Source organism: Felis catus, chromosome D1, assembly GCF_018350175.1.
Source record: "Felis catus isolate Fca126 chromosome D1, F.catus_Fca126_mat1.0, whole genome shotgun sequence".
Taxonomy (NCBI): Eukaryota; Metazoa; Chordata; class Mammalia; order Carnivora; family Felidae; genus Felis; species Felis catus.
The window spans coordinates 21,908,531-21,933,254 of NC_058377.1; the positions used below are offsets into that span (position 1 = coordinate 21,908,531).

Here is a 24,724-nt window from a genome sequence, read left to right on the forward strand (position 1 = left end):
AGAAGTTTAGGACTCCCTTCTATGATACCAACTTAATCCAGGAGTCTCAGACTCAGCCCTCTCATCCGGCCACTGGCCCAAGTCTAGTCTTCCATTATAGTGCTAAAATAAACCTTTTCCCCTAGGTAATCCACACTTAACAAGTGCTAAGTAGTCTGGACTTACCTTCTACTTCCAAATTTTTATACATGCTGCCCCTTCTCCCTGGAATGTGTCCTTTCATCCTGTTTTTCACCTGATCAACTAATCTAAGTTCAGACCTGTTCTCTTCTAAGATACCTTTGCTGATACTCCTAATCTAAGTTGGATGATGCTTTTACATGGTGTCAGATGACACTGTATCTATCTCTGGCATGCATTTTTCACACTGTATTGTGCTGATCTGCTTACTCCGTGGGACTATCTTCTGGGTAGGGGTCATGGCATAGTTACACTGTTTTCCCAGCGTCTAGCACAGGGCCTAGTGCATGGTAGGTTAACAAATGTTTGTTGAATAAATGAAAGAGCACTGGAATGAATGAATGAATGAATGAATACATGGTGAGTGAGTGATGGCTGTGAAGCGGACAATTTGGGATTTGCAAAGAGGCTGAAAAATGATGATGGAAAATGAGAAGAAAAGGGAAAAGGGAAAGAGGACTGGTATTTTTAAGCTGTCTGCTTTGTTCTCACTCAAGAGCAATAAAGTTGCCATTCCATTTCATTAAAAGTTTATTGAGCATCCAGGATGTGCTAGGCACTCTGCTAGATGCTGGTAATACAAAGATGAAGATCAAAACCAAAGCAAACCAAACCAAAACCACTTCCTTACTTAACCCCCCCCCCCCCCAGGATTTAAGGCAGATTTGGCTTGAGCCTGGGAAGCCAGCCCGTCAGGGGTTCAGCACCAGGGCAGAGGGTGCAGCATGCTCTCATCCCCCTCACTCCAACCCCGCCTCGCAAGGCTGAGCAGCCTGCACTCCTTCTCCAAGTCCTCTGTCTCCCACCTGCCTGAGCAACTCTCCCCTCCAGGCATGACCTCATTCTGGATGAGGCACCTGGGAGAGTGAGGGGAGCAGTCCTGGCTATGGGGGCAGGGAGGGAACTGGGAGGGGCATGCTGTGGAGGTCAGGGTGAAGGGGGCCGATTAGAAATGTTGCCCTTGGGGTTGGCACAAAACCTGCCCCAGTGTGGAGGGGCAGGGCGGGGAACAGGGGGGTCTCTGTGAGATAGCGGAGAGTCAAGGCTGGAGCTCAGGAGGTTGGAGAGGGGCCAGGGATGCAAGGGCCCCAAAGACATCACGGAAGAGAGGTTAGAACACAGAGGCCCTCCTTCTCTTTCAGTGTTTTAATTGCCCTCACTCCTTGCACAGATTACTGTCTGTCTTGCAAACTGTTCAAGAGTCAGTGACATGGGCATGGCCTGGTGACACAGCGGCCCAGCCTCTCTGTATTCTATGTTTGTGTGCTTAGGGAGTCTGCCCTTGTCCTGTCTCCTGGGATCTGAGCATCTGGGAGCAGGGCAGGTGGGAGGCTGGAGGCCAAGGGTTGGATCTTGTCTCCCTGCCATCCTGGGGAGCATTAAACCTCCTCCTTCTCCCCTCCCCCACCATTACTCTGCAGACTGGAACCTTATTCTCTTACAGCTGAAGGAAGACCAGGGACCTTCCCCAGGGACAATGATTGTTTGAAAGGCTTGTTTTGTAAGGAAGCCAGGGAGAAGGCATAGGTGTGAGGGTTTTAAAAAAGTTCTTCACTTGATGTAGCTTTGTGGGCCAGGGGAGGGAGAACCCCTTTCTCTATAGGAATAGAGGCTAAAGGCGGAAAGAATTCTTGGTATACCCAGAGGGAGGCTGTGGGAGGAGGCCAAGCACGGGGCAGGGGCTTGAATCCTTTGCCCTTGCTAGGGTTCAGGTCAGGGGCCAAAGCAATGTACTTGACTCCTGCCTCACCAAACTGGTAGGTCCCCAGGTACCAGGTGTCCAGAGAAGGGTGCTCGGAGGCACTGCCTTCACAGTGACTCCCCGGATGCTCAGAACAGTCCTCTCTGCACACCCAGTAACCGCCATCTGATTTCCCTTAGTTTAGGACAGTTGTTCCTCTTGGGCAAGTGGCCTCACTAATCTGAGCTTGCCAAAAAAGTGTCCCAGGGAACCAGGCGTTCATTCGGAGGGAAGGAAGGTTGGGTGGAAGCTTACAGCTCCCTAGGAAGGGCACCGGATAGTCACGGGAGTTAGGTTACTGATGTTAGTTTTCATAAGACCCTTGGGGGATTGGGCCAGAAATTTAATAATCTATATGGTCCTAAGAGGGCACAACCCATACCCACTAAGAACACAGCTGGTGAAACAAGGGCAGACGCGACCCAGTTTCACCACTAGAGCCACTCCTCCCTGCCCCACCGCGTCCCCCACCCGCGCATGCTCACACTCGCCCACACGCGAGACTCGTCCCCGCGGGGACCTCCCCTGGCCCCTCGCGGTAGCGGCGGCGGCCGCTTTCCCCCGCCTTCCCCCGGGCCCCGGCCGCTTTGCCGGGCGTCCCCCCCCACCCCCCGGGGGTGCCGAGGCGGCTCAGGCGCTGATCTCCACCGGGCTGGCCTCGTCTTGCTCGCGGATCAGGTGCACGCCCGCAGTCCGCAGTGTGCGCGAGGCGCTGCGCGAGCGGCCGGGCGAGCCCGGGGCCCGGGGCGGCGACGTGTGCGTCCGGCCCGTGGCGGGGGAGCGCGCCGGAGAGCGCGGGTAGCGGCGGGCCGAGCGGATGGGCAGCCCTGGCGAGCGGCCGGGTACCGCCGGCGACACGGAGTAGCCTGGCGGGCCGGGCTCGGTGGCGCTCCGAGGCTCCGGGGCAGGGTTCTCCTCGGGCTCCGGGGAGTCCTGCAAGGACACGCGCCGCGGGGTGAGCGTCCCCTGGAGGGCGCTGGGAATACCGAGGCGGGCACGGCTCCCTCCACACTCCCACCTCGTGGAAAGCGGCAGACATACGTCTGGTTTTTCTTGCAATACAGACCCCTTAGCATAGTGCCTGGTAAGTAAGTGCTCAGGAAATGTTCAAATGCATTAACTTGAGTGCTTTGTCCCCTTATTGTCTTCTTCCCGCTTGGCTTGGACAGCCTGGGACAGACTTAGTTGTAGTATAGTGGGGGAAATCACCAGAGTTGGTGTCCAGAGACCTAGGTTTGAAGCCTAGATCTGCCACTTATGTGTATTTACTTGTTTGATCCTGGGCAAGTCATTTCACCTCTGTAGGCCTTAGTTTTCTAATCCCTAAAGTGCGGGTGAGGCAAATATTTCTCAGGGTTAGTCTGAGCGCTGGAAAGAGACATGAGCATGGTATGGCTACCCAGCAGCAGAACATGGCAGGGCTCACTGTGTGTTTGTGGGCACCAGCAGGAAGCCGCTCACCTTGTCCTTCAGGATATACAGTGCCATGGGGTTCTTCCGCTCCTGCTCGCCACTTCGTGGGAGGGTATCTGCTGCACAGGGTGAAGAATGGGGGTGGCTGGCCCAGGTACAGAGCCCTTGCCACCAGCCAGCACCTGTACTCTTTGCTCCCCAAGTGGCCAGTCAAGGCCCCAACACAACCTCCACCAAAGGATCCAGAATACCTGGGGTCCTACCTTGGCCGCACCTCTCCCTGCTCTGCAGTCTTCGTGCAGTTGGTGGAGGAAGGGGCCCTGCAGAGCTGGCTTCCTTGTGGCCCAGTTCTGCCTTTTCCCAGCAGCCCACTGATCTGAGTGGCGATGGGATGGGTGAGTGGGTGGCTGGGAGCTCACCTTCTGGTTTCAGACGGTCATCATTCTGATCCATATATTCCAGGGAGTTTTGCTTCTCCAGCTTCCTCTTCTTCCTGCAAATCAACCCACCAGCTTCTGAACAGAGCTGTTGAGCACGAGCAGGAGAGGGCCTGGGGTCAGGGTCCCTAGAAGAATCTGGTGGCAGTAGGAGAGGCCTTGTAACAGGGAGATGGGCTGGGCACAGTGGGCGCATCAATAGTCCATAGGCTTTGGAATGAGTCACATCTAGGCTTGCATCCTGCGTCTGTGGCTAGCTTTAAGGGCAAGTCACTTAACACATCTGAGTCTGGGTGTTATTATCTGTAAATTGCAGATGATCATACTTAAAAGGCAGTTCACTGCCCACAACCTTGGTGCCTGGCCCACAAAAGGTGCCCTGCAAGTGGGACCGTTATTACAGCACCAGGCTGTCGGGGTGGTGAGCACATGATGTCGTTCATTCCATACGCAACACATGGAATGGTAAGATGGATCTCCCGGGAAGAGGCGCAGGGTCCTGGGAGGATAAGTATTTACGAGACTAAGAAAAGAACAGAGCTCGGGGTGGGGACAGATTGAAGGATTAGGGTGTCAGGGTGAGGAGCTTGGAGAGTTACCCAGACTTTTTGGAGGGTTTCCAGCAGGCACAGACTGTCACCAAGGTCACAAGGAGGAAGATGCCTCCTGTGGACAAGATGATGTAGAGGGAACTTCTTCCTAGGGAGAGAGAGAGGCAGAGAGGCGAGGGAGACTTCAGAGGGGCCGCAAGTATGGTGAGCAGAGCTCCTGCAGCGGAAGGAAAAGGAGCCCCAAGCAGCATGGCTGGCCCATGGCAGAACTTACTGAACCCACTGCCCACTGTTGCTGTCCTCTATGGAAAGCTGGCCCATCTCTGCCTCTCCCCATCCAGGGGCGCTCTGTCTGGGATGTCCTCAGTCCCTCATAGCACTTGCCTCTCGGGGTTTTGAGTCCTAGGGGCAGGCGGGCAGGGAGACTCACTGTATACGGTGATCTTGATGGGCAGGCTGCGGCCCTGGCTGATGGGGTTCTCCACCACACAGCTGTACAGGTCGTCGTCCTCCATGAGCACGCGGGTGATGGTGAGCACCTTGTGGTCAGGGGACAGGAGCATTCTCGAGTCATTGAGGAGGGGTTTGCCATCCTTCAGCCAGGTGTAGCTGGGCTTGGTGCCGTTCTCGTGCGAGCAGTTCAGGGTGAAGGCCTCGCTGAGCTCCAGCACAGTGGTCGAAGCCACTAACACCTGTGGCCTGGAAATGGGCACTGAGTCCCGGGGGTGAGAGAGGCTGTGAGCCATGGGCCAGACAGCTTTTCCCTTCCCCTTCTTACCTCCCGCCTTCTAATATATCACAACTCAATTTGTGGTCTCAGAGGCCCTTCAGGGATCTTCGGTCCCATCTTTCCCCATCATCCACCCATCCGTTTGTTCATTCATTCATTTCTTTACCAAGTGTTTGCTGAGCACCTACTAAGTGCAGAGGGTACAATGCTGAACAAGATAGCCATGGTCCCCGCCCTCATGGGCCTTCCCTTCCTTCTTCTCAAATGCCCTTTCAAGATGTCGTAAACTGGCCCAGCCTGAAACATATTTCAGTTGAGTGAAACCTAGGTCCAAATGTCTGGGTTCAAATAGTGGTTCTATCATGTGCTAGCTGCGTGACTTTGGGCAAGTTACTCAACCTCTTCATGCAATTTCCTCATCTACAAAATGGGAATAATGATATTAACTATCCCTACCTTATTATAAGCATTAAATGAGTCAGTATATTTCAAAACACAGAATAGTTTCTGGTACGTAGCAAACACGCTATACACGTTCACTGTGGCCTATCTGCCAACTTCTGATGTCCAGTGGTCTCCCTCTCAGCTCCCCGGTGGCTTCTGTGTTGCGATTCCCAGGGTCTGGCCAGTGTACAGGGCAGACCCTGCCCCGGTCCCAGGCACCAGCCCTGCCCCCTTCCCTGTCAGAGCACTTTACCATCTACGGTGAGGTTGATCGTCTTCTCCCCGGTGAACGTGTCATCCGTGATGGAGATCTCAACCTCATAGGTGCCCTCATCGGCCAGCTGCAGGTCACTGAGAAGCAGGGAGCCGTTTTCAAAGAGGCGGATGCGGTCTCGGTAGTCAGGCCGTAAGGTGCCAATGACCTCTGTGCCGATGGACTGTACCACAGTCACTGGCTTGTCCCGCTTCAGCTGCCACTTCACGACGGGCTTGTCACTGCTGGTGCTGCTGTACTGCACGGAAAGCAGGGCTGACTTCCCCACCGTGCCATGGATCAGGCGCACCGGGCTGGTGATGTTCACCCCCTCCAGGGGCTCTGTGAACAGACGCCCATGGGGAGATGGCAGTGTCAGGCCCGTGGCTCCCTACTCCTGCTCTCTCCCTTAGGTCCTCTGATGCCTTGGTGCCTCACCCTCTGGGCCCTTCACTCCCCGGCAGTCCTTCCTTCTTACCTTTGGTGCCATGCCTCTCGACTACAGCTCTGGCCCCTCTGATTCTCCATCACCCCTCACACCCATCCCTTGCCCTAAGTCCTTCTTCTCCCTGGCTCTCTACCTCTGGCAGTTTTCTCCATTGCCTCCTCTCGAGGAGGACCTGTGGCCAACGCATGCACTATGTGCTCCGTTCACAGAAACGTTTACTGAGTACTATTCTGTGTCCTCGTGATAGATCAGTGAGCAAAACAGACAAACACAGATCTCAGGGTGAATTTGTCAGATTTTCTTCTTGATTGGGGATTGGGAAAGTAGAGAATGGAGAACCATGGGAACACAGATTCTTAAAGAAAGGAGTATGTCAAAAGACAGTGCCAATAAAGGGGAAGTTTAGGGGCCAGAAGACAACTAGACCATTCTTCATTCGTACCAAGAGTCTCCCCCTCTCCTTGCCCCTGATGCATGTAACACTTCACTTGACCTGCCTGGAGGTGAATAGTCCTGCAATTGAGGTTTTGAAATACACCCAGACTCCAGCCCGACTTGCAACCCCTATAGAAGAGGGATTTGAGATGGGTAGAACAAAGAGTTTGGAATCAAAAGGCCTTATGAGATTGGGCTCCACCACTGATAGGCTATGTGGACCTGGGCAAGCCATCATTCTAGGCCTCATTCTTCTTGTTTAGAAACTCAGGATGCAAACAATAACAAGAACAACTGCCTTATCAAGCTCACAATGGAAGAGCACAACACATACATCAGTTATTATTGTGTAGTGGAGAGAACACAAGAGTGAGCATCAGAGACTTGGGCCCTTACTGTTGACTTAGGACCTGGGAAAAGTCACTTATCTGTTCGGGACTCAGAGAGGTAAAATAAGTGGTAATCTTGATGTCTCATTCATTTGTTCCAGCCCTGAAATTCTGGGATTTTACTATCTTGTCCAATGGTTGCCCCATCTAGAGACATATCTCATATTTCAGAGATCTCTTAGAAGCTTTGGAACCTGAACAGACGCCATTCATTGATGTTACATGGCCTTGCAGAGCAACACAACCATCCAAAGGAGGGTCTTCTTTTGGGAGGGATGTCAGTTGGGAGCGGGGCTGAGTTTAGCTAAACAGACACATACATGTCAGGTTCTCAGACTCTCTGCACCCCCAGCTGCTCTCTTTGATGGTAACACACCCCTGAAGTTCCCTCTTTCTTTCTCTCCAGTTTCCCACTCTGCTACTATTGCTGTTTAGATTTGGGGAAGCAAATTGTACCTTTCCTTTCCTTATTCTTCTCCTTGTGCTTAGAGGACCCAGACCAAACCAAAAAGGAATTAAACTAAAAGATGAATTGAGGAGATTGAAGCAAATTTAATAAACGTATTTAGTCAATTTTTGGAACAAATGCTTTGTTAAGTAGCAAGCTCATCATCTTTGAAAGGGGTCAAGGAAAGGCCAATTGTTGTTCTTTCACCTCTCTATGCCTCAGTTTCCTCCTCTGCATAATGAGGTTTTGGGGCCAGATGATCACAAGGGGCCTTCTTAGCTCTGACATTCTATGATCCCATACCTGCCAGGTCTGTTAGAATCAGGAAACCTTAAGTATGAAGGTTGAATCATGAAACCTTAAGTCCTAGAATGATTAAAGCTGCCATATGTATGAATATCATATGCTTGTTATTGAGAGGATTTTTGATTTAGGGGAACTAGAATGGCCAAATCAAATATTGTCAAAAATTTTTTTTAAGTAGGCTCCATGTGGCTTGAATAAGCCCCCCCCTCCCCAAGGCGGGGCTTGAACTCACAACCCTGAGATCAAAACCTGAGCTGAGATCTAGTGTGATGCTGAACCGGCTAAGCCACCCAGGTGCCCCTCAAATATTTTTTATGAAAGATATTTGGCAGGGCGCCTAGGTGGCTCAGTCAGTTAAGCATCTGACTCTTGATTTCAGCTCAGGTCATGATCTCATGGGTTGTGGGATTGAGCCCTGCATCAGGCTCTGTCTGTGCTGACAGAATGGCGCCTGCTTGAGATTCTCTCTCTCCCTCTCTCTCTGCCCCTCCCCCACTCACACTCTGTCTCTCTCAAAATAAATAAACATTTAAAAAAAAAGATATATTTGCTCCCATAGAACCATGTATGAAGATGAAAACAAATGAAATCTCGTTCTGGCTCATCAATTTGGAAGAAGAGGTGGTAGAGACTAGACTCTTGTCCTCCCCAATAACTTGGGGTGCTACTAGGAATCCCTCTGGCTGTCTGTCAGATTGAAATCCATTTAACCACAGAATCCTTAAGATTTCTTCCAACTGTTAATTTCTTAAGATTTCCTACCTAGCAACTGCTAGGTCCCTGGCTTGGCTTGATTTAGAAAAGTAAGCTTTCAGATTTCCCTGAAGAGGCAAATAGACTTTGGTATGTGTGACTTGAGGTGGCCCTGAAAAGAGTCATTGAGTTTCATTAAAGGCCAGGGTGGTGATGATCAAATAGTTGGGGAACATCTATTCAGGACATAGTCTGCAGCAGTGGGGTTTGAATGTGAGTGTGGTAAATGCAGAGGCATCTTGGGGCTTAGCTACCCCAACCACCAAACCTTGAGGGTTCTCATTTCCTCCTTCTAGGAAGCTGAGAAGTGATAGTCCAAGCCCCAAGGAGAAGTGAAAGGGATTCTCTCTTCCTTCGTTCTTCTCTGGCCCTCTCTTGAGCTTCCCTTGTCTTATATCTCTCCTATTGTACAAGGTCCTCGTGGTCCTTTTGTGATGTCTTCCCAGCTCAGGTCAGTTCTTTCTGCCAGTTTAAACTTGATTCTTCTGCATAAAAACATTGGAAAACCTATAATATATGGATTGCCCTAGGCTTCCCCCTCCTGTAGGTGGGCGCCTTCCTCATGTGCAGGAACATGGGTATGCCCACGAATTGCAGGGGTGTTTGTACACATGTTCAGAAGTGAATGGAGCAGTCTTTCTCGGAAGCTGACAAAGACAGTATTTTGCTGAGCAAACACTGTTTCCCAAAACTCTAGCCAAAATTGGAGTCGGTATTAAGTTCAGGGTTCCACAACTTAACAGGGGACACAGTGAACTGGGATGGGTGCCAAAGCAGGACGCAGAAATGAGGAAATGGCTAACAACTAGGATCCACAGTGGAAATAAAAGATACTAGGGCTATTCAACCTTGAGAAGCGATTAACTTAATCATGGTGCTTGAGTCTCTGAGGCATCATTATGTAGAAAGTCTCTGTTCCCACTGAGGCTGAACAAAAGGAAATTGACATCACAGCAAGATTTACCTGTCAACTTAAATGATGCCATGCTGGGTCAGATGGGTGGCCCCTCTCGAGTGGGATTTTGACCAGCTGTGACACCAAGGAATGTCAAGCTTTAAAGCATGAGAATGTACCTGCCAGTAGCCTTGGGTTCCCTTCATAGCCTCTCCCTTTAAGGCAACCATCATCTGCTGATCTTTATGTGCTCCTTTATGCTTGCCAAATTTTTTCTCTTGGGGCGCCTGGGTGGCTCAGTCGGTTAAGTGGCCAACTTCGGCTCAGGCCATGATCTCGCGGTCCATGAGTTTGAGCCCTGCATCGGGCTCTGTGCTGACAGCTCAGAGCCTGGAGCCTGTTTCAGATTCTGTGTCTCCCTCTCTCTGACCCTCCCCTGTTCATGCTCTGTCTCTCCCTGTCTCAAAAATAAATAAAACGTTAAAAAAAATTAAAAAAAACAACAAAATTTTTCTCTTACCAGTATTTGCCTTGAATTTTCCTTTTAAAAGTCGATGAAACAATGCCAAACATGTATTCTAGGATTTGGTCTTTATACACCTAATTCATACTCACTAACACCATTGACTCCAGTTATAGACTTTGTGTGTGTGTTTGTTTTTTTGTCTCGTTTGTGTCTGTCACCACAAGGAAGTCCCTTTGACCATCATAGGCACACTTCTCTGGGCTTTCTCCAATTCTATTATTTCTTTTTTGAGGTGTAGTGACCAGAACTACAATAATACAATAATCCAAAGACAGCACACAGCATGATTTTCTAAATGGAAAACTTTTTGCTTTCCGCTTTCGGTTTTTCATATTCTTCCTAACAAAACGATGCTCTGAAAACAACCCCCTCCTCTGCTCCTGTCTTAGAGGTGTACCACTGATTGCATACATGTTGAGGTTCCTGTGTTGTGTTCTTACACTGGTATCTGTTGAGCCCTCCAAGGGCCTACAAGAGTGTGAAATCATTTTAAGTGTCAACCACTCAGGAACATAGGGGAAAGTCAGGAAACAGAAATTGTGAAGAAGGCCCTTGGGATCCAGGAAGAGAGGGTTCCATATACCTTTATCTGTACTCAAAGAGTATAGATGTCCAGTAACGCATACCTAGCTATTAGGTATTAAGATGCCACATGGAGATTTATCCTATTTTAGATCAGAACTAGCACTATTGTTAAGCTCTCCGTTCTGCCAAACCGACTTACAAGTTTACCACAATACCAATAAAAATCACAGGAGGTTTACTTTGTAATAGTGGCAGGAGAATAGACAAATAGATCGATGGAATAGGATAGAGAGGCCCAAAATAAACATATATGATCACTTGGCTAACGACAAAGGTGACATTGCAGTGCACTGGGAAAAGGATTATCTTTTTAATAAGTGGCGCTGGACCATGTAGGAAAGAAATGAATTGTGACCCTTACCTCACACCTTACACAAATATCAATCCTAGATGGATTGCAGATCTAAATGCAAAAGGTAAAACAATGTGTTTTTTAAAAGAAAACATAGGAGGGGGTGTCTAGGTGGCTCAGTGGGCTAAGCATCCGACTTCGGCTCAGGTCGTGATCTTACAGTCTGTGAGTTTGAGCCCTGCGTCAGGCTCTGTGCTGACTGCTCAGAGTCTGGAGCCTGTTTCACATTCTGTGTGTGTCTCTCTCACTTGGCCCCTCCCCTGCTCATGTTCTGTTTCCTCCCTCTCTCAAAAATAAATAAACATTAAAAAAAGAAAAGAAAACATAGGAGAATATCTCCGTGACTTGAGGGCAGACACAGATTTCTTAAACAGGACACAAAAGTGGTACCCATAAAACAAAAAAAATGATACATTGGACACAGTGAAATCAAGAGCTTCTGTTCATCAAAAGACGCCATTAAGAGAGTGAAGAGGCAAGCTGCAGAGCGAGAGATATTTGCAATGCATATACCCTTTAGGGGACTCATATCCAAAATATATTTCTTAAACTCCTACAAATCGATAATTTTTTAAAAATCCAGAAAACTTAGTAGAAAATGGGCTAAAGACTTAGAACAGGTACTTCACAAAAAAGGATCTCTAAATGGCAAATAATGGTATGAAAAAGATACAACTTTATTAATAATCATGGGAATGCAATTTGAAACTATAATTTGATACCACTGCCTACTCATTAGGATGACTAACATGAAAAAGAGAAAACACAGTTGTTGGTGAAGATGTGGGGTATCTGGAGCTCTGTTACACTGCTGGTGGGAATGTAGATGGACATAATCGCTTCTGAAAATTGTTTGACCATATTTACTAAAGCTAACCACATATAACTCAACAATTCAACTCCTTGGTGTATCCCCAAAGAAATGTGTACATCTGTTCACCAAAAGACAGGCACTAGAATATCTTAGCAACTATATTGACAAAGCCCCAAACTAGAAACAACCAAAGTGTCTATGAAAGTTTAATAGATAATTTTTTAATGTTTATTTATTTCGAGAGAGCACGCTCATGCTTGTGTGCAAGCAGGGGAGGAGCAGAGAGAGAGGGAGAGAGAGAATCCCAAGCAGGCTCCTCACTGTCAGCACAGAGGGGCTCCATCTCATGAACCGTGAGATCATGACCTGAGCTGAAATCAAGAGTTGGTTGCTTAACCCACTGAGCTACCCAGGTGCCCCAAATAGATAAATAAATTGTGGTGTATGCATACAATGGAGTACCATACAGCACTGAGACCAAACAAATTACAATTTCAACAACAACATGAATGAATCTTACAAATTGTGGGGTGTCTGGGTGGCTTAGTTGGTTAAGCATCAGTCTTTGCCTCAGGTCTTGATGTCACAGTTCATAAGTTCGAGCCCACTTTGGACCCTCTAGTCCCCCCACCCCCCTTCAACAACAACAACAACAACAACAAATTTGGAGTTCAGCCAAAGAAGCCAGATACAAAAGAATGCAGGCATATGATTCAGTTTATATGAAGTTCAAAGACATGAAAAATTAATCAGTATTAGAAGTTAGGATATCACTGTATCCCTGGGGGAGGGCAATAGTAACTGAAGTATTGGGGGAGGTGCTTCTGAGATGCTGAAATATTCTATTTCTTGATCTTGGAGGCTGATTACATGGGTTCATTCACTTTTTAAAGGTTTACAACATATCCTTACACTCAATGCATTTCTGTGCATATCTCCGTTAGAAGAAAAAGACAGCACCTACAATGTGAAGGTGATCTTAAGGCTAAAAGGGTGGAACCCAGGTAAGGGACTTCTTCCCATTGGGTCCCTGGAGGATGGAATAGTTCTAGGATCTGGGAGAGGAAAATTTTGCAAATCAGATTATGTAGATTTATGGCATGCCATGTTTATGTCTATATGTCAGCCTCTAGAAAAACCTTGTTTGAATGTTTCATGACTTGGGCTGTGATCAGTTTAGGAAAGCCTCATTTGTCCATATTAGGGACAAAGCATTAAAGACTATTACTTGCCCCCTTTAAGCGTCAATCTTAAAAAACTACATTTCCCAGTCTTCTTTGCAGGTAGGTATGGCCATGTGACCAAGTTCCAGCCAGTAGAACCAGTGGAAGTGATAGGTACCAGTTCTAGGCTAGTTTAGAAAAATGTTTTTCCTTTAAAAAAAAAAAATTCTCTGCCTGAAAGAAATGGAGATAAACCTCGGGGTGACTACTGGAAGTTGACAGAGAGCTTTATCAGCTTGGTCCCTGAAAAAGCTTCAGGAATCAGAGCACTTCCTCATCCCAGGCCTAGTCTAGAACCACACTGTACTATTACATGGCTAGTGCCAGGAACATAAATTTTGGGATTCATTACAGACGCTAGTATCTTCCTAACTAATATAGTGAGGATGGCAGAAATTCCTTATGGAATCCCAGCTCTTTATTGTTCTTGAGTCCACAGCAGTACAGTGGCCTGACCCTGTAGTTCTTTACCTCTTTACCCACCATAGGTCATAAATCGCATCCTATTAGCATAATTTATATTTAGAATGTTTTTTGCCACATATACTGAGTAACATGTTCCCATGCAGAAGAGACTTTGTCACTTTTTGATTTCGCTTGGTCATGCTGACTGACAAGATCTTTCTATAATTTTTTTCCTTACCATTCGATGAACGGTTTCCTTACCATTCCTGAAAGCATTTAGGGAGAACTCCGATTGGTATATTACATTGAGCACTTCGTGTTCCCAATCCACTGACTGCCTACCTTTGACCTTGTAATTTCCACTAGACCGCTCTCACTAAGGCTAAGAGTTAGCCTCTGAATTTCTGTATCCAACAAACTCTTTGAATTGTAATATAATAATAATGATGATGATGATAATGATAATAATAGTTGCAGATATAATTGGCCCTTGATATACTGGACCTCTTTGACACTTTTGATGCTATCAGAAAAACTCCAACTCCCTTTCTGGACACCACAGTCTTTTAGTTTCCCCTCTGTCCCTCTTGCGTGTTCCTTCTTGGTCTCCTCAGCCGGCCTTTTCCCCCTCTACCTCCTACAAATCTGGGGTTACTCAGTGCTCCACGGTTAGCCCATTTTCTCCCCCTAGGCGATATTACCCATTCTCACTGTTTTGGATCTCACCTATAGGCTGAGAGCTTCACCTGTCTCTCTTCACCTCTCTCCCCTGTCCCCACCCCTACTTCAGGCTTTTCAACATTTCCCCACAAATGTCTCTTAGGCATTTCAACCTCAACCTGGTCAGGACTCATTATCACACCTCAGACCCCATCCCAGTGATCGGTTCAAGTTTCACACAGAAATCCTACCTCCCTTTCTGGATCCTCCTACTTCCTGTCAATCACTAGGTCCTGACTTTCCCTCCAAAATATTATCTCCATGTGCCTGCTTCTTCCTCTTTTTATTCTAATTCCAGCTCATGTGATTTCTCTCTTGAACTATTGCAATAGCCTTGTCATGGGTTAAATTGTGTCCACTCCTGAATCCATATATTGAAGTCCTAACCTCAGTATATTGAATGTGACCTTCTTTGGCAATGGGATTATTGCTAAGCTGCGGTCATCCTTGGGTAGGCTGGGCCCCTAATCCAACATGACTCATGTCCTGATAAAAAGTGGAAGTTTGGACACAGACACAAGCACAGGGGGAATGTCCTGTGAAAACAGGTTATGTTGGCACCAGCCAAGGAACTACCTGAAGCGAGCAGAGAGGCCTGGAACAGATCTTTCCCTAGAGCCCCGAAGAGCCTGTGACCTTATCTCAGACTTTCAGCCTGCAGAACTGTGATACTATACATTTCTGTTGTTTAAGCTACCCAGTTTGTGGTTCTCTATGACAGCGGCCCTAGCAAATGGATACAGGCTTCCTTTCCTCTCATGTTTGCCTCTGGTTTCTTCTCCAATGTCTCCCTGTAGAGTGAGCTATCTGAAATACAAATCTGGTCCTGCCAGTCCCGATTACCAACCGCCTAATACCCCTTCCCCTCCTCCACTGTTTACAGATTATATTCCAGGGACCTTAGTATGGTTTCCAAGGCTCTCGCCTGATTCACATTTTCCTCTTTAGCAGTGGTGAATGGCTGGGCTCCTACTAAACACAGAATGCTATTCCAAAATGTTGACCTTTACCCACTTCTCCAACTATAATGCACACTCTCACACCTACCTCTTTTTCTCATCCTTTAAAATTTAGTCCAGACACTCCCAGGAAACCTCCCCTGATGTTCCCCCACCCCACCCTGCACCTCTAGCACCAGCTTTCTGGATGGAGTAGGTGACCTCTCTCTGATCCTGGACATCCTTTGTGTATCTGACTCATAGTAGTTTCTGCATTTTACTAAAATGATCTCTGCATCTGTTTGCTTCACCAAACTGTGAATTTCTAGGCTCTCTGGAATAGTGCATGTGTGTGTGCATGTGCACACATGCCTGCACACACACACACACACACACACACACACACACACACACACAGAAACGCATCTATTTTAAAGTAAGATCAATTCTCTAAGGAGTTGGTAGGGGGCAGTACAGAAGGTAGGTGTCTAGGGCATGGGGTGAGTTATGGATGGATTGGTGTTATTTCCAAAAACCAAAAGACTCATTATCTCCAAAGCTTATTTCATCTCCCTTGCTGTTTTGTGGTCAGAGAAGCCAGGGTGGGGGTTGGGGAGGCACAAACCCCAGATCTCCCCCACCCCTCCAAGCCCATCATGATCCCTTGGAAAGAATGCCTGACTGGCCCACGCCAACAAGACATCCCATAAGAAATGGCTCACTGCCCTCTATCTAATGTACTGAATGCCGTGGGAGCTCCAAAGTCATGCAGCCTTTTGGGGGAGGGGCGCAGGGGCTGGGCGGGAGGCACACAGAATGAAGAAATACATTCAACACTAATGCCTGAATTCACTGAGATGCTTCCCACGGGGCGGCAGCTGAGCTCTCTCCCCTCCTCCCAACCTAAAGTCATTCTGCCCTTTAACTCCCCCTCCCTCTCTTTTGAAAGTACCGGATCCCCTCTCCAGACCCTTTCTTACCCTTCTGGTCTCCTACCTGTCTGGATCAGAAGAAGGTAGACAAAAGGGGTGAGGCTCAGGGCACTGAAGGCTCTGGACAGGGCTCCCCTTTCTCTCTTCATTTTGGGTGGCGTTCTCCAGCTCTGGTGCAGACAATTAGCATGATTTCTCCACTCTGGGCACGTCCCTTTGTACCACTCGGAGTTTCTCTGCCCGAACACAACCCTGCCAACTTCCCTCTGAATACACAGAGCCCTGTGTATTGCTGGACTTGTTCTTTCCTCTCTTTCAGACCTGGCATTTTCTAGTTTCAAAGCGCTACATCCCCAGTTCAGAATGGGGTATCTGCTTAGGATATAATCTCCAATGTGGGTTCTAATCTGATGGGTCCCATCAGTTCTTTGCCTGCTTGTGCTGAGCCCCACTACCAGGGGCATATGAGGATCTGGCCTCCGTGAGGGGACTGGGCTGGGACACACTCTGAACTGGATCTTGTGTCCCAACCTATCCTGTCTCCACCTCACGCTCCTTGTTCCTGCGAAGGAGGGTGCGTGCCAGGGACAGACCTCCAATAAGCTCTGAAAAGGGAGGGAGAGGAGCTTTTAAAAAGCTGGGAGAAAGAGAGATCCCAGAGAACTGCTGAAGAATGGAAAACCCCTGTTCCACCCCAAAGGAAGAAGATTGGAAAATGGCTTGAATTCTATTATTTTCATACCTGTCCTGGTCCTGCTTGGGATTCTCTCTCCTATCACAGAATCACATAGATGCTGGGGACCTCTTTCCAGAAGCCATTCTGTTCATTCCCCTGCCTCCAGCCACTTTTCTAGAACATGTCAGAGCACAGATGAAGGTAATACTCTAACAGCCAGCATCCTGGGGTTCTGTTACCAGCTTCACAGCCTCAATATCTCCTCTTGTCTTGAGACTGTGATGAGGAAAAACACCCTTAGCTCCACCTCACCCCTCGTGACTGTGTCCACACCTTCTCACGGGCACTGTCACTGGAATGTATGCTTACTAACTGAGATCTTGGGAAGGGCTCACAGTCTGGTTAAGCCTCCAATTTCACATCTAAAAATTGGGGAAACAGTAGCTTCCTTATAGGAATTGTTGGGAGGACTGATGACAGTTTAGTACAGTGGAAATTATACAGTTTATTACCTTGGAAATTGTTAGAGAGATAACATTTTAAACTTAAAAAGTAAACCCGCCTCTTCTTTTTCATTCCTGTAGTGATCTTTACATTTTGAGGAGACCAAAGTTACAGCTTCCCTCTTGGTTTACAAGCTGGGTCTTAGTTGTGTAAATGTGGTGGCTACCTTTGGAAATATTCTTGTTACATCCTGGAGCAAGCCTGAGTAGGTCAGGTTTCTAGAACTGAAGACTCATTGCATGGCTCAGCTGAGCCTAAGGGTGCAGAGTAGAAGAGGGAAGCACTGATTTTTAACTCTACAGAGGAAGTCCAAAAAATATTCTGAAATACGTAAATGAGATTCTTGTTTTCATTTTGCATCTCTGTGCCTATGACTTTCCCCTACACAGCTCAAGGCACCTGTCTGCCTCTGGTAAAGTTAGTTTTGTTTTGGCAGACATACAATGAGAAGGAGAAAGTCAATATCCAGTTTCTGACATCTAAAACAGTGTTTTATTTATTTATTTAAAAAATTTTAATGTTTATTTATTTTTGAGAGGCAGAGAGAGAGAGACAGACAGAATACAAGTGGGGGAGGGGCAGAGAGAGAGGCAGACACAGAATCTGAAGCAGGCTCCAGGCTCCGAGCTGCCGGCACAGAGCCCAACACAGGGCTTGAACCCACAAACCACGAGATCATGACCTGAGACGAAGTCAGATGTTTAACCAACCGACTGAGCCACCCAGGTGTCCCTAAAATAGTATTTTAGAGTCAGTAGTGAGACAAAAGGCTTGTGAGCCAGTCTTTGTAAAGGACAAAAGGCTATTTTAATTTCTTCTAACTAGCACTTCCACATATCACAGAGCAACCTGTGGCCTGGATCACAGAGTTCTTCTGCTGTACAGTATAGATAAATGGCCTCTTTTGCCTGTGATGGCTAGGCCTTGAGGCTTATTGTCTAAGAGTAAAAGCAGGATATTATGTTCAGGAAACAGAAAGCCTGGAGTCTGCCTTTTTTAGCCTGAAGGACGATGGAAAGGAAATTGTGATAGCAGGAGACCTAAGTGGGATCTAACTTCTCAACATTCTCCCTTCTCTTGCCCTAGGGGGGAACCTCAGGCTCCTTATACCCATGGAATATGCGAGTGCCCCAAAGTGCCCACAAGTTCCCCCGAGGGGGCTCAGAAGTGCCAAGAGGCAAAGAACCGACAACAGCTGCTGGTGTGGGGTCAGCATGTAGCTCATCACACCAGGGAGCAACCTCGAGGGGTGCAGGGACCAGCGGGGGTCCTGAGAATGCCACATAGGCCTACAGACACCATCTCCCCTCTTGTCACGAGGTCACCTAAGCCATACCACCTACACTCACCCCAACGCTCCTTCGAGAGGAGCTGGGTTGGGGGAGGAACCTAAACAGATTGAATGAGCAGTTGCCGGAGTTGTCTAAGCAGTGACTGAGACACTTCAAGAGAATGTTAAAATAGTCGGGTCAGAGTGAGTTTACCAGGATAGACTAATAGTTAGCTTTTCCCTGCTGCCTGGGGGGCTGTGAGTGGCTTCTGTGGCAGGTGACAGCAGCTGTAGGGGCACGAAGACACTGCAGTTGCTTTGTGGCCGAGTGTCCAACCAGCACCCTTGCAATCATGCTACAGGTCTTTTTTTTTTCCTTAAGTTTATTTATTTTGAGAGAGAGGGAAAGCTCACATACGTGGGCAGAGAGAGAGAGAGAGAGAGAGAGAGAGAGAGAGAGGGAGACAGAGAGAGAGAGAGAATATCCCACGCAGACTTTACACTTTCAGCGAACTCATGAACTGTGAGATCATGACCCGAGCTAAAGTCAAGAGTTGGGTGTTTAACCCACTGAGCCATGTGGGTGCCCCTTGCTTCAGGTCTTTTTAAAATGAATAGGCCTACAGAAGCTTATGGTATTTGCTTATGTACCTTTCTCCCTTAAAACAGAGAGCTCTTTTATTGAAGAACTATGGCTTACTGGTCTCTGTAGACCTACTGCCTAATACAGGGCAGGGCGCAGAGTAGGTTCTCAGCAAACAGTTGCTGAATATTGCATGGATGAGAATTTGAGGGGGGCACCTTAAGCAACTGGATGCAATAGAGGATGGCCGTGAAGGGGGAGCTGGGGCAGAGGAGTGAGTGCCCAGAGGGCACCAGATAATGACTGCAAGACAATAGACTAGTTTGTGAGCACAGATAAAGCACCTCTTTGTGAATTCCCAGAAATAACTGGGATTCACTTTTGGGGGCGGTACTGATAAGAAATTGGGTTACAGAGACATAAAATAACAGTCAAGCCAACTTATTCTCATACATAATGTAACATTTATGCCACCTGTCCTGGCTTACCTAGTTTTCTCCTTCCATATGTTCTATGGGTAGTTCTGTCTCATCTTACTACTGATGATAAACTTCATAAGGATATCCTGATCATAAATATTACGTCGCTTCAACTCTAAGTCCATTAATACTTGTCAGTCTTCATGCCCCACTCTTAGATCAGAAAATGTTACTGTGGCCATATCCTCATTAGCCTGGGAGCTTCTCCAGTGCGGGGACTATAACTCTTCATTCTTATGAGTCTCCTTGCAGGGCCCAATTCTGAGCTCTGCTTAATGTGGCTGCTCAAACAAATGATGTTGATGGACCGCTTGACAGTAATGCCCTTGCTTAGCCAAGACCCGTGCCCCTCTCTCCTCTGAGCACTTCCAATAGATGCATTTCCAGAGGCATTGTCCTCTTCCGAGCAGCATGGCCCAATCCTCTTGGCTCTGCTACACAGAGTTGCTTCTGGCCGCTCCTCATCTGGCCCCTTCTCTGGGGGTCTGGGATCCCAACTCCTCATCCCTGCACCCATGACAGCCCTGGCCTGCTGTACTCACACCTCTGTGCTGAGCACCTGGATAGGGCCCCCAAGGCTCAGAATGGAGCCCCCAGCACGCACACACGCACACACACGCACACACATGCACACCTGCCTACTTGAACTCACAAGTATTCCATCCCCAGGACAGGAAGCAGTTACTTAGTGATTTTGAATAAGTCAGCACCCTACACAGACCTCTATGGGAAATAGGGGGAGAAGGAAATACAATTCCTGGCTGGGGAATTGGGAAGTGTAAATATGAGCTCCACCTTCAAAGAACTGAAGGTCTAGCAGGAATGGCAGAACAGCAGATTTACTCCACAGCAAGAGACATCTGAGATTTATCTTGTCCCACTTCTTCATTTCTTAGATGAGGGAATTGAGAGACAGAGAAGATAAGTAACTTGCCCTGTTATGTAATGATCAACCCAGGACTCCTAATGTTACTTTATAGTAGAGGCAAGAAGAGGTAAAACACACACACACACACAAATTGGTATATAAGTACCAATTTTAATAATTCGACCATTAGATTTAAAAATGTCTCCACCCATCTGGCCTGTTTCTTTGTCTCCAGAATCCAGGAAGACTGTGCTGGCACTGATGATACTACTGGAGAGGTTCTGGCTTGATTAATACTATAATACCAGTGGTGGTTTTTATATTTAGCCCTCTCCTCTCTTTCTCTCCATTCACTTCCTAGCATTAATTGAGCCATATCTGTTCTTCCACTAGATTGTAAATAATCTTCAGTAGCAGAATGAAAAAGAATCTATCAACAAATAAATGGAACCAAAACCCCTCTTAGAGAGGGAATTTTCTTTAGCAAGGAAAAGATTTAAATACATCACATGGAGTAGAAGGTAAGGTCTTAAGCATAAAAAGTCAAGGAACAAAAAGGTAAACTGCTGTGCTTTAGAAATAAACAGGAATTTGGGGAGGGGACGGGCAGAGAGGAGAGAAGTCAAGGAAAGAAGGGACAGAAGGGACGAGAGAGCCACTTGCTGGCGGGGCGGGGGGAGGGGGGCTGAAGAAAAAAAAAAACAGCTTGCAACTGTGAAACTCTTCTTCCTTTGACTTCTTCGAAACTTCCAGAAAAGTTCACTACACAAATGCAGAACGTGTGTGCTTCTAGCTGATGGAATATGGCAAAGGCAGTAAAATAGCCACTCCCTTCATTAGGTTATGTTGTTGAAGACTCAGGCTCAGCAGACCAGACAGGGATTGTCCTGCTGGCTTTGAAGGTGGGAACAGTGTGGTGGGCAAAGGCCAGGTGGAAAGGAACTGCCAGTGGCCTCTCAGAGCCAAGGGCAACCCTCTGCCAAAAGGTGGCCAGAAACCTGGGACCTCAGCCCTGCAATCACAAGGAGCTGAATTCTCCCAACAACCACGGAAGCCTGGAAGCGGACCCCAAGCTTCGGAGAGGAATGCTGGCCAGCCAACCCCTGAACTGAAGTCTGGTGAGACCTTGAGCAGATGCGCCAGTGAAGCCTGCACTCCTGACCCACAGGAACTGTAAGCTAACAAGTATATATTGTTTTAAGCTGCTAAATTTGTTGCTATTTGTTATACAGCATGAAAAACTAATATAGGTGTGTTTGTGAGTGTGTGTGTGTGAGAGTGTGTGTGTGTGTGTAAACTACTCCTCATTGTACTCTGTCAGGCATAGTGTATCTATTTGTTCCTTTAATTCTCCTAATATCCCTTTTAGGTAGACATGATAACCCCACTTTGCAAACAAGAAAATCTAAAATTCCAAGAAGTTAGCAACTTGCTGAGGTCCTGTAGCTACTCAGTGGCAGAGCTTGGATTAGAGCTGCAGGCTGATCACCAATAAAGCTGGGGCTTCTGACCACCTCCCTAACTCAGCAATAGGAATCCACTTCCCCTGTGCTGGAGTCTTCGTCCTGGTCTAATCTTTTACCCCCCAGCACCAACTCTCTGGCTAAGCCCCAGAGCATAAGGTGGCCCTCTCTGTCTACCCCCGACACCCCCTATTATTGCTGAAGCTGTTTTTGATTCTTGGTTCCATAAACCTATATGTGAATGGTGCTGGAGTTGTCCCTGACATAAATTCAATTTGCCAGAACAGAGAGAGAGGGAGGAATCAGGATGCCAATATCAGCCAGAGAATTTGTAGAACTGCAGTGCATTGCCTGGGAAACAAGGAATTTGTGTGAGGCTTTGTGTTCAAAGGAGGCAGGGCCTAGCTGCTCTAGCAACCACTGAACAAGAGACAGATTAGCTAGCTCCCTTTGAACAAAACAAGCTTTTTGGGGATCTGGACAGCAAGAAATGTACCACCCCCCCCCCAACCGGCAAAGGACATTTTGTCTTTCCTTTTCCTATTTAAAGTTCTCCTAGGTAGCCTTACTCCAGGTCACTTCTGAGAAACATCAAATAGAAAGTGGAGACTGGGTCAAAAGGCTCTTCCTGCCCTTTTCAGGGCCTTCATCCTGAACGGTTCGAATGTGAGGAGTCCCTCAGAGGAAAAGCCCTCTGCAGACATACGGTATCTCAAAAAAGTGGGGTGTGTGTTAGGAGAAGTATATGATCTTGGGACAGCAAGGGGTCCTGGGTGAATTTCAGTAAGGCAGAGAGGAGATGCGCCTGTTTCCATGCTGGCAAACGGAAAAACATCAATGCCTTTTATGCTGAGAGTAAATATTTGACTTCTGAATAGAATTCCCGCCCCCTCAGAAACTGGGAGGAACTCAGGCTTGTGTCCATGGCTGCTGAACGCGCCCTATTCAGCAACTCTCCAGAGGAACAAAGGAGGGAAATTAATTGGCATTAAAGTGTTGCAAAGATCATGCTTTTGCAGACCTATTTAAGATGTAGTGAGGACATTCTAGAGGACATCTCTGGAGTTCTGTTCTTGTAAAGCTTCAGTACTCAAATAAAAACAGGTTGAAAAATCCTGAGGGAGCCACAGTTCCCCCCAACTCATGAAAAGCTTCATTGTTTCCCTTCTAGATCCTCAAATGGTGTCTTCCCAACAACCATTGTCCTGCCCCCAGGGAAGAATCTGCTGTCACACTCCCTCTCTCTCCCTCCCCCACTCTCCCTCCTCCCAGTGGGGGAGGCACAGAAATGCAAATCAGCTAGCCAGCATCTAATAATTCCTTACTGTGTGAAGAGCACTCCATGTTCTAGACGTTAATAGGAGGAGTGGGATGTGGCATAAGAGGAAAGGCGGCGCATTCGAAAGGAAAGGAAGACACAATTTAAGCACAATATAGGTGCTTAAATATAGTTGGGAGAGATACATTTCAATCTGTAAGCAAGTATAATTGCTAATACATTTGCATTGCCTCTTACAAATTGCCTTTTAAAATTATTATTTTATTTAATCTTCTATCAACCCTTTGTGGCAGGTATTTTTTTTTCCCTAAAGATCATCATGAAGATCAGGGAGGCTAAGTCGCCTGTTCAAAGTCACACGTTTTGTAAGTTGGCAAGGTCCAGACTCAGCCTGTGCTTCTTGGTCTAGTGTTTATATACACTATACTCCAGAAAGAGGTTGCCTACCGATGTAAAAAGTCAGTAGAATAAAAGAAGGCTCTGAAACAAGATGTGAAACAAAGAAGGATAAGGCAGACAACAGGACCTAAAAAAACAAAGCCTAATCAGCAAGAGAATGATTGGGTCCCCAATAGTGAGTCCAAGGCCACTAAGATGGATTATGTTACACAAGACAAAACAGGGGGAGAAACAAATTTTCTTAAAAGAGGACCCCTTATAGGGAAGGTGACCTTGAAGACAGGCCAAAGTTTTCACCCCTTGTTGCGGTACTTGTAGGGTTCAGCTTTGTCTTATTCAGAGTTCTTTGCCCAAGTTAGCCCTCCAGGATTCTGCATCTGGTTTGCTGTCTTGATTTGTCAAGACTTTTTGGCTGTGATAGTTCAATGTGAACTATTTGAGGCAAAAAGGGAAAAATTTCTTGTACTGTGTAACAAAATCTTGAAGGGAGCTGGAATAATTGGAATTAAGATACTTAAAAGCCATTTTGGTTATTACTCATCCCTTGCTTAGCTCTTGGTGTCAGCTTCATTTTCTCAAACCTTCTTATAGTTTTTGATGGTTGCCAGATTCTATAGATTATCAATGCTGTCCAACATAACTTTCTGTGATGATGGAAATGTTCTGTATCTGCATTGTGAAATATAGTAGCTATCAGTCACACATGGCTATTCAGTACTTTACACTGTGGCTAGTGGGACTGAATTATATGAATTATAAATTTTATATCAATTATAAATTTTATAATTATATGAATTATACATTTTATCTAATTTTAAATAGTTTAAAATTAAATAGCCACATGTAGCTAGTGGTTAACATATGGGACCGTGCTTCTTGTCATCCAGAGATATTTTAGATGAAGCTAGTTTTAAAAAAATCTTGGTGAAGGACTGTGGTTGGTTTAGCCTGTGTCACATGCACAGCTCTGGATCAATCATTATAACCAGAATAGAATACCACCCCAGCTTGGCCATGTGCCTAACCTCACAGTCAGAGGTGGGGCAGTCTATTACCTACTTCAAAATAGAAGGGAGGCTTGGGCAGACAAATCAAAATCTTCTAAAGGTAGAAGAGATGACTTCTATCTTGATTCCTAAAAAAAAAATAATAATAAAAAAAGTAAAAAAATAAGCATTTATTGAAAACCTATTATATATCATGTATTTCATATATTACTGAATTCTCACAGAAAAATCCTGATTGCTCCCATTTTACAAATGAAGAAACAAAGACTCAGATTATG

The 24,724-nt window shown here is 46.8% G+C and overlaps 1 protein-coding gene across 6 annotated transcripts; it reads right to left on the reverse strand.

Annotated features, from left to right (window-relative positions):
* Positions 1 to 693: 693 nt before the first annotated feature.
* On the reverse strand, positions 694 to 16,846 carry HEPACAM (hepatic and glial cell adhesion molecule). 6 transcript variants are annotated; one of them, XM_023239259.2, is made up of 8 exons: positions 16,661 to 16,846; positions 15,983 to 16,088; positions 5,750 to 6,091; positions 4,753 to 5,034; positions 4,371 to 4,470; positions 3,586 to 3,827; positions 3,383 to 3,453; positions 694 to 2,854 (listed from the first exon to the last, which is right to left on the reverse strand). In XM_023239259.2, the coding sequence occupies exons 2-8, from the start codon at positions 16,065 to 16,067 to the stop codon at positions 2,552 to 2,554; spliced, it is 1,425 nt and encodes a 474-aa protein (XP_023095027.1). In that variant the 5' UTR covers positions 16,068 to 16,088; positions 16,661 to 16,846; the 3' UTR covers positions 694 to 2,551. The 6 variants fall into 6 exon arrangements, with proteins under 6 accessions (XP_023095027.1, XP_023095022.1, XP_023095024.1 ...); XM_023239254.2 differs by lacking the exon at positions 16,661 to 16,846 and having other exon boundaries at positions 15,983 to 16,509; XM_023239256.2 differs by lacking the exon at positions 16,661 to 16,846 and having other exon boundaries at positions 3,383 to 3,450; positions 3,598 to 3,827; positions 15,983 to 16,508.
* Positions 16,847 to 24,724: the final 7,878 nt, after the last annotated feature.

Bases quoted from the DNA above. Each gene is read 5' to 3' on its own strand.
- HEPACAM (XM_023239254.2), bottom strand. From the start codon at position 16,382: ATGCCCCTGGTAGTGGGGCTCAGCACAAGCAGGCAAAGAACTGATGGG. The intron at 6,092-15,982 runs GTAGGAGACCAG...GTCTGTTCACAG, and splicing joins CCTTCTTCTGATCCAGACAG to AGCCCCTGGAGGGGGTGAAC. The intron at 2,855-3,382 runs GTGAGCGGCTTC...GTGTCCTTGCAG, and splicing joins TGTATATCCTGAAGGACAAG to GACTCCCCGGAGCCCGAGGA.